Below are 10,561 nucleotides of genomic sequence, written 5' to 3' on the forward strand. Positions count from 1 at the left end.
TATAAAAAATTATAAAAAATTTATAAATATAGAAAAATGTTGTTAAATATTTTTAAAAAATTTAAAAAACGTTTTATTATATATATTTCATTACTGGAAACTTGAAAAATGTTTTTATAAATAAAAAAAACGTTTTAAAAAATCAAAAAACATTTTTAAAAATCAAAAAACGTTTTTAAAAATCAAAAAATATTCCAAAAAAAACTAAAACAACAATCCAAACAACAATCCTAACTTATATATCCTAAACTATCAATCAAACAACCTAAAATCCGAGATCTAACATCCAAAACCCTAAACAATTGAGATTAAAGAAGGTTTGGGATGATTCTTACATGATTTAGGGTTTGGGGGAGGAATCGCCGGTGTAAAGGGAGGAATCGCCGGTGTAGAGAGAGGAATCGCCGGTGAATCGCCGGTGGAGAGAGGAATTTAGAGAGAGAGATGCGGAGATAACGAAGAAAGAAGAAGGACGAGGGTTATTATATCAGACGATTCCGACGAACACGGGTTCGTCGGTATTCCGTCGGTATAATTAAAATATACCAAATGCCAATTCGCGAAAATTTTCAAGCGGTTTGGTTCTCCCGGACAAATTGAAATTCCGAAGGAATGTGTCCGTCAGTATATTCCGAAGGACACATTCCGTCGGTATATTCCGACGGAATTCCGACTTAGTGTTTAGGGTGTTGATTTCAAGTTTCTAAATGCAAAATCCAAATCTTTGATAATATATATAGTATTTGCATAAAGATTTAACAATAAAAATGTTTTATAACACGATTTTACACAATAACATTTTTTGTAGTGTAAGCTTATATAAATATGATTGTATAAGTATATAATGTTAAGATGAGATGTTATGAAAACAATGATATGCATACATAAATATTTTAATGAGTTGTTATATTTGAACGGTTGCGATCTAATACTATACTAAACACTTATTATGTGTTATTTTCATAGTTTTGGCATTTAAATTTATAGATTTTTATGATTGAAACTTTATAGAAACACATGTCGTCGGTATTTTCCGACGAAATACCGACGACCTTTCCAATTTTCAATGAAACCCATTGTCGTCGCTATGTCGTCGGTATATTGCGAGGGATTTCCGACGGACCAATAAAAAAAAAAAAATTAATCAGAATCTTCTAAATCTTCATCAAACTCTCCAACCTCGGCTTCCGGCTCTGAATGTACGACAGCATCATGTCCAAACACAGTCAAATTCTCAACGAGTTGAACATTTTCCAAATCTTCAACTGCCTGGGCGTTGCTGGTAGACTCTGGTTGCAATGGTTCATCATCATCAGAAGTTCCATCCACTCGTCCTCTTGGGTTGATTTGCGTTACAGTAACCCATGGATCGTCTCTGTACGTCACTCAAGGGTAACTGATGCAGCACACCTATACATATCAATTATACAAGTATTAGTAAAATATATAACATTAATTAATTTTATTGGTAAAAGATTATGAATAGATTGACATACCTGATCAGCTTGCGAACCAAGAATGAAGGGATCATAATATTGAAGTTTCCGCCGCGAATGAACTGATGTAACACCAAACGCATCAATCTTCACTCCTCTATCTGGGGTGGTGTCATACCAATCACAATAGAATACTACACAACGCAATCCAACCATTCCAGGAAATTGGATTTCCAATATTTCTTTTATGTTGTCGTAGTAGACATCGTCACCAGAAGAAGATGAAACACCAGCATCATATGTTGTCTTAGAATGACCTTTCCTTGTGAATGCATATCCTCGCGTACAAAATTTAGGATATGATTTGACCACATAGTTTGGTCCCTGCACAAATTCGCGTATCCAATCATCGAACACAAGACCTCTGGCCAAACCATCATTCACCTATAAATTAAAAACATATATGATTGAAAAGTTAATTAGTTTATATATATTAAATTTAAACTAATCATTTGCATAGGGTAATATGATATATGACTCACATAACTACGAAGCCACGCAGCAAATCCGTTATCTCTAAGTTGTCGAAGCTCATCTTCTGTTGCATGCCTATGACTCATACGCAACTCCGCCATATATACACTATATACAAAAATATTATCAATATGAAATAAATTTATTGAATATTAATCTAACAATAAATGAATAAATATTTTTACCTCTTATATTGTAGAACATCTTTACAGTTGGTGAGCAAATATGTTTGCAAATGAGCATGCTCAGTGTCCGTAAGTCTCCGCTTCGTGAATTTTCCACTAAGTCGTCCTATTTCCTTGAACATGCTTGGGACAGTAACATGATATGTTGCTCTCTCCCCTCTATCATCATGCCGAGCAGGTCTTCGGTGTTTTGTATGCACTTCTGGTGGAAAATAATTTTCAGCAAAGATTGCAGTTTCTTCATTGATCACCTGTGCCACTATAGATCCTTCCACCCTGCTTTGATTTTTGACCATCTTCTTCAGATGATGCATATAACGCTCAAAAATATACATCCATCTGTACTGCACAGGACCACCAAGTTCCAATTCTCTTGCGAGATGAATAGCAAGATGTTCCATTACATCAAAGAATGATGGAGGAAATATCTTCTCAAGGTTGCACATGCTGACTGGTGCGTTTGTCTTCAAATTATTAATACCCTCTTCAGTCACTACTCTGCTGCATAAGTCGCGGAAGAAAACACTAATCCCTACATAGATAAAAGACATAATTTTCGTAAGTATTAACTTTTTATAAGCATAATTGTTAAATATAAAAATAAATTAAATTGTAAAAATATAATATACCTGCAATTGCTTCATGAACATTACGTGGCAATAATGCTGAAAAAGCAAACGGAAGGAGGCGCTGCATAATTACATGACAATCATGACTCTTCAAGCCAGTAAACTTTCCTTCGCTTCTATCAACGCAGTTCCCCAAATTTGATGCATATCCGTGAGGAAATTTCACTTTATCTGTAATCCAATCAAAGAACTCTTCTTTTCTAGCACCATCTAGCCGATAAATGGGAAAAGGGGCCGTACCGTTCTCATCAACGTGAAGTTCAGAACAATCACAAATATCGACTAAATCCAACCTTGACTTCAAATTATCCTTCGTTTTACCTTGGATGTTAAGGACTGTGTTCATCAGATTATCGAAGAAGTTCTTCTCAATATGCATGACATCTAAATTATGCCGCAATAGATGACTCTCCCAATATGGCAGATCCGAGAAAATACTCTTTTTGTGCCAGTTATGTAGCTCTCCAACCGCATTGACTCGAATGTTTTCATGTCCACCTACATCTGGCGTCCTTTCTGCATCAAAATACCTAAACTGCTTCAACAAATCTTTCCCACTAACTTCCTCAGGTGGACCATCAAACACCTGCTTGTTCTTCGTAAACGAAGTCTTACTCCTGCGGCATGGATTATCAGGTGGTAGAAATTAATAGTACCAATAACTAATATGACATCTAATTCATCATCGTACGGATATATTTCTTTTTTCTTCTGAAATTTCTTGTTTTCCGAGAAATTCTGGATTCATATTTAATAATGTATAAATTTGACAAAAAGAGCTTAAGAGCCCTATCAAAGCAAGTGTGAATACATTGCTAAGTTTGACAAAATACAATTTTCTTGTTTCATTTGATAGTGTTTTTTTATATGCGATCGCTTCTATTGTTTGAATCACAATAATATGTTAAGTAATTCACTATGTTTGTATGAAAGATACGTTTCGTTTCCACCTCTATAGAAATTAGTTATATATATATATATATTGGTTTACTAGTGGTTTGCCCGGGCTACGTCCGAGATTTTTTATTTCATAATTTTAATTATTTTTTTACTTTTTCTTTAATACATATATATATTGGAACTGATATAAAAATAATTTAGTATACAAATTAAAAAAAAAAAAAAATCTGCGTGGAGTTAGTTTTATGTTTTTAGATGGAAACTGCTAGTATACGTTGGTAATATGTAAGTTTGAATCTCATGTTTTGGAAGCACCAGCTAAACAACATTTCCGTGCATATATTAAATTTTTCTAAGTTCTGAGGCTGCTTTCCTTTAAGTTTAATTCGACTATTTTTATGTTTTAATAAGTTGGTTTGTGTTTTTTCCAAAAAAAAAATATATGTGCGATCGTTTCTATTTATGTGTGTGAGCAGGGTATTTGGGTTTGTTATTTTATGGGACTTTAATTTTGAGATGTATGTGGATCTTAGTTTTTCTAGGTCTTTGTGTGACTTTACAATTTTGTTGCTCTATCTTTAGGGCTCGATTGTGCTTTGTTGTTGCTGTTAATGTTGGTAGTATAACCGTTTGTAAATACCAGCAAGTAATGTAACAATTAATACTGTAATGTATAGCTAACCTTTCTTTTTGAACTTGATTAGTTTGATTGACCTCAGGCTGAAGGCAGACTTGTTGGAGCATCACTATTTGCGGGATTAACACTATCGTAAGTTGTTACATGGATCATCCGTGCAGTACTGGAAGCCGTTTGATTCCCTGCAAAATTTTAAAGGACAAATATTAAGTTTTAAAACACTTGCCAAGGAGACAGACTTATAAGTTTTGAGAAGATAAATTTGAAATTTTTAAATAATTAGTATTTTAGAGTTATATTACGATATATCTAAAATATATAATACTAATAATGAAAAACAAATATCAATTTATAAAAAAATGTAAAAACCAATATCCGCGCGGGTGAATCTCTATTATAGTGTTATAACTATTCTAAAAATGTAAAAAACAATATGTGTAATCATTTTATTAGACGAAATAGCATTAGCTCGCTATAAAATATCATTTTATTGTAATACGAAGAAAAGTTTATATTTTTGCAGAAAATATACAAAAGGCAAGTCAATTTATTTTTGTTAAAAATATGACTTGTGTAATATTTAAAAAATACTTTATGTAAAATATTTAGTATAGAGTAATAAAGCAAACTGAGTATAATTTGTTGAATATGTATTTAGTAAAATCTTTTTCTAATTCAGAGACTCTTTAATCTTGCAACTTACTCGAATCAAAAGTAAAGTTTTTGGGTAATGCATTTGATAGTTTGATATATGATCTTGATAGAATCTTCCTTTTTCGCTGGTTAAGATTAACTTGGCCTTGGACTTTTTATTAAAAGCACGTGTCACAACTATAACATACCTGATATATTCAAAGCAAAAAGAAGAAGGGCGCTCAGCTCATGTTGCATTATTTGATGAGAGCTATTAATTAACAATTACAAAAGGAAAAAATAAATAAAAGAAGAAGAATTTAGTGTCGATATACAAAACATCTCCTGAGAACACAGAGGTAGGCATTAGGTGTAGGAGTAACACAAACTTAAGCATTATCTCATTGGCTAGAAGGAGCCCAAGTTTGTGTGATTACTGACCCAAGGGAGTGGTGAAGATGTATTCTATCAGAATCTTTTCTCTTTTTATGTTCTTTGTTGTGACATTATTACGGCTGGTTTATATTTTACATTATGGTTGGGTTGTTGTCTTTTAATTACGGCTGATTTTTGTAAAAAGAGTTCTCTTCAATTACGGCTGAGTTTTAATTTTATAATGACTGAGATATTTTGTTGGAGTGTTATTAAATACGATATGGCTGGGTTATTTATATACGTGATAGCCCAGTTATTGTTACTTAAAGGCTGAGGTAATGTTAACTTTTTGGCTGAGTTTTGTAAAAAAATCCATGATACAGACTCGGAATCCGCCATGTCAACAAACTCCTTGCCATGTCATCACTGACGAACGAAATTTATAACTTGCTTTATGAGACTATTCATGTTCTTCTTCATCTTAGTTATCTATCGTTTTCATCTTTCTCAGTTGGTTACGGATCCGGTAATTATTGTTTCTAGTAACTGGATTAAGAAAAACAAATATGTATTCAACGTCGACAGTAGAGGGTGTAAAGTTCTTCATTTAGATGAGAAAACAACACATGAAGATTTCGCAAAGTCTGTTCTCGATGATTACGGATTGAATGATTTGAAGGATCATATTCAGCTTAGCTACATGTTCTCGAATAAAGCATTGAAAACGATGGCGCACGACACTCCACCAGCTTACGTGTCCAATACTCGACAATTGCAAGGTTTTCTAAGCCTGAAGAAAATCGAACAACTACGTCTCTCTGTGGAGATTACGGAGAACGGAGCAAGAGAGAAGAGTAAAACATTTTTGAGCTCTAGCTCAGAAGCAGAAGCAGAAGCTTCAGTAGTTGAGTCCAGAGACGAAAATTACAGTGGGAGTTACGATGGTTGCAGTTTGGAGAAGGAACAAGAGGACAATGAGAATGACTGCTCTAGAAATGTCGAAGGAGAAAAACATGATGTAGTCGGAGAAGATGAAATAGGCGAAGAAAATGAAGAAAACGAAGAAGATGATGAATTTGAAAGCCGATTTGATATGTTTGACGATTCAGACGGTGCGTCATCTGAAGATGATAACTTCAGCTCATACGGTGAGTCTTCTACAGATGGCGAAGATTCACCAACGCTACCTCCCAAGAAGAGATATCAGAACTTCTCAATGAGCGGATCTAAAGGGAATCTGGAGGTTCTAAGTTTGGAGATGTCGTCGATAGACATTGCGGTAGGTCAACGATACGATAGTAAAGACGATTTGGACAGACGACTGAAACTTCTTACAGTGAGGTATAAATTTGATTTTGATGTAGAAACATCAACCCCGACATCATACGTTGTTAAGTGTTGGGTTGATGGATGTCTCTGGAGAGTTTGTGCTTCTACCCAAGGAGAATCCAAGGCGTTTTATGTTCGTATTTACGATTCGAAGCATACATGTTCCTGCACAGAGTGTTCTAATCGATCTCGACAAGCAACACCAGATATTTTAGGTATGTTGTACAAGAACTTTCTCGGCGATGTTGGTCCGGCCGTTCGCCCTACGTGCGTCGGAATAGCTATCACTAAGCAGTTTGGTATAAAGGTAATTACTTTGTTGTGGGTAAGTTATTTTAACGACACGGCTGAGTAATGTCAAATGTACAGGCTGACATAATCATACAATTCGGCTGGGTTACTATATATTTAGATGCGGCCGAGTTATAGTAAAATAGGGTTGAGTTATTCAGTATGTTATGGCTGTCTTAATTATTTGATGCGGCTGAGTAATGAGGATCGTTTTTTCATGTGAACAGATGGATTATTGGAAATCACACCGGTCGCTGAAATTTGCAAGGGAAATCGATGAGGGAACACCTGAGTGTGGGTTTGAAAGCTTGCCTTCTTACTTATACATGATAAGAAGGGCAAATCCGAGTACAGTTACGCGTCTTCAAATCGATGAGCTTGGAAGATTCATGTATGTGTTTCTTGCCTTTGGTGCGAGCGTTAATGGGTTTCCTTTCATGCGCAAAGTTGTTGTAGTCGACGGTACGTTTCTCAATGGTAAATACAAAGGGACGCTACTCACAACACTAGCTCAGGAGGGTAACTTCCAGATTTTTCCAATAACCTTCGCAGTGGTTGACACAGAAAATGATGATTCGTGACATTGGTTTTTTACGCAACTAAAACTTCTGATTCCTGACGACGAGGGTCTTGCGATAATCTCGGACACGCATAACTCGATAGGGAAAGCAATTAGAAATGTGTATCCATTGGCTGCTCGGGGAATATGCACCTACTATTTATATAAGAACATATTGGGACGGTACAAAGGAAAAGAAGCATTCCGTCTGGTGAAGAAAGCGGCGAGATGTTTTAGGATGTCTAACTTTACTGCGATTTTCGAGGAGATTGAAGCGATTCATCCTGCACTCCACGGCTACCTCCAAAGAGCTGATGTCCGCCTGTGGACGCGTGTTCATTTCCCGGGCGAGAGGTACAATTTGATGGCTAAAAACATAGCGGAATCAATGAACAGAGCATTGTCGCATGCTAGAGGTCTAAACATTGTTTGAATATTAGAATCGATACAGGTTATGATGGCCAGATGGTTTGCTGAACGGAGAGAGGATGCCAGATCGCAGCCAACGACACTTACACGTGGTGTCGAGAAACTACTACATGTAAGTCAATCGTAACAGTAAAAATAAGTCTGTCTTTAAAATTCATAAAATTATTAAGTCAGCCGTTTCATAAAATTCATAAGTCAGCCTTTATAATTCTTAAATCAGCCGTAATATGTAATAACTCAGTCGTTTCATATTTATTCTTTTTTTGTTAATAGGGTCGTGTAACTGCCGCCAGAGAATTGACGGTCCAAAGGATTGATGATCATTACACTGAAGTTAAATATGGATCTTCTAGCGAGTCTTTGAATGTTGTTAATTTGGTAGAGCGAAAGTGCACATGTCGGCGTTTCGAACACGAGAAATTACCATGTGTACATGCAATCGCAGCTGCGGAGTACAACAATGTTTGTCGTATATCCATGTGCAGTCCTTACTATAACAGTGAATATTTGGTGAGCGCATACGCTGAATCTATCATGCCGGCTGACTCAGCGCAACCTGTTCCAAAAATCATGGCAAACCAACCGTGCTTGCCCCCGTATATTCTTCAACAACCAGGAAGACCTAAGAACTAATAGGATGAAATCCGCTTTAGAAGTTGCACTTCAAAACAAACGTCCTAGGAAAGAACACACATGTTCTCGATGTAGACAGAGTGGCCATAATGCAAAAACTTGTCCGATGTAAGCAAGTGTTGTAGGAATTTTCATGTTTTTGAATTACGGCTGGGTTTTTGTTTTCACTTATATATATTACGGCTGGATTAGAGATTTTCATGTTTTGAATTACGGCTGGGTATTTGTATTCACTTATCTTTTAAAGTTTTTTGCTATTTTCTTTTTAAGTTCAAATGAATGTAATGAAGGCTTAGTTATTGTTTCTTTTGGCTGATTTATTGTTCAATTACGGCTGCATTACTGTTTTATCACAACTGATTTATTGTGCATTAAACACTTAAAAAAAGAGGTTCATTACATGCATTGCAAAACGTTCAGATTTCTTAGTTACGTGCAGACATGTAAAATGTCAATTACAAACGAACGGAGGGAGTAATAATTAGCCTCGATATTCTCATATCGTTGGCAGAGTTAAAGTAATAATTAGCCTCGATATTTTAAACACGCGCCACCATTAATCGACAAATCAGTCCAATCAAGCAAGTGGAAACGTCCCATTAATAATGAAAGTGGGTGAGTGATAATCTTCGTTGTGGTATAAACAATGATGAGTTAGCTGAGTTACTTTACACTTTACGGCTGAGTTACTTTATACATTACGGCTGCACGGCTGAGTTACTTTACACTTTACAACTGAGTTACTTTATACATAACGGCTGAGTTTCAAAACAATGTTATCATTTGTTTGCTTCACGGCTGAGTTTGTAAACAATGTTATCATTTGTTTGCTTCACGGCTGAGATACTTTAATAAGTTAAGTCTGAGTTACATAAAACATAGGCTGACTTACAAAACATTACTAAACAAAGTAGTAGTAGTAGTAGCAAAGTAACGACATTCCAACCCCACAAACAAACACATTCCTCAAACACCGACCCTGACTCATACATTCTTCTCCTTTTCCCTCAGATGCCGTCTTCATTACTTCAATCTCTTTCTCCAACCGAGCAACGCTAAGTCTGAATTCCGAGATTTCTTTGTTCATGCCACTTATCAGTGAATTAATATCCTCAACCTCTTCAACCAAACACTCATCCGCCCATTTGAATAAATATCTATGTTTTCACAATATAACCAGATCTAAGTACTACGTTACAGAAAATGCAAAATAAGAACCAAAACAAACCTTATTATATCTTTTTCCGCAGCAATAGTACAATCTTCCTGGATTTGTAGCGGTTCCAGATGTAGAAATGTAACAGGGTTCACCAAACCAACACTGTTTCGGCGTTCCTCTTTCCGCGTTCAAACGGCGTCTGTGAGAATTTCCTGAAACACAGGATGAAGAAGACATTTTGATTCTCAAAAAAATTTCAGAAACGAAATGGAATTGCATGGAATTAGGGTGAGAAAGACGACATGATGAAACGACATCGTTTCCACACGCGCCATAATTAAAATAATATTTAAATGTGTCGATATTGTAAATCCCTCGACAAATGCGTCACAGACTTTTAATAATTAGCTTCAATATTAGGTTTGAGCCGTATTTTCCACACACGCCATAATTAATTGACAACTCAGTCCAATCAAGCAAGTAGAAACGTCATATTAGAAATGTATTATATTAACATTCACAGCTGGGTTTTGCCGTTTTACAATGGCTGAATTATGATCAATTTATTTACGGCTGAGTTTCGGTCACTTATGGTTGGGTTTATCATAAACTAACATTCACAACTGAGTTACCTTATACGTTTTGGCTGAGTTAACTTTAAGTTTTCACTAAGTTAACATTCATAGCTGAGTTATTTTATACGTAGAGGCTGAGTTATTATAAAGATACAGTTGAATTAAACAAACACAATATGACTGGGTTATAGTACTTCATATACAAGAAATATGAATTCGACATGTTTACATTCAGGAACCGAAATTATCAGATTCAA

The 10,561-nt window shown here is 35.5% G+C and overlaps 1 protein-coding gene across 1 annotated transcript; it reads left to right on the top strand.

Annotated features, from left to right (window-relative positions):
• The first annotated feature begins 6,056 nt into the window (after positions 1–6,056).
• On the top strand, positions 6,057–8,570 carry LOC111211145. The gene is made up of 6 exons (XM_048766846.1): positions 6,057–6,369; positions 6,439–6,965; positions 7,177–7,468; positions 7,613–7,862; positions 7,974–8,049; positions 8,211–8,570. Exons 1-6 carry the CDS (start codon positions 6,057–6,059, stop codon positions 8,568–8,570), a joined length of 1,818 nt encoding a protein of 605 aa, XP_048622803.1.
• Positions 8,571–10,561: the final 1,991 nt, after the last annotated feature.

The sequence above is a fragment of the Brassica napus genome, chromosome C8, assembly GCF_020379485.1.
Source record: "Brassica napus cultivar Da-Ae chromosome C8, Da-Ae, whole genome shotgun sequence".
Lineage (NCBI taxonomy): Eukaryota > Viridiplantae > Streptophyta > Magnoliopsida > Brassicales > Brassicaceae > Brassica > Brassica napus.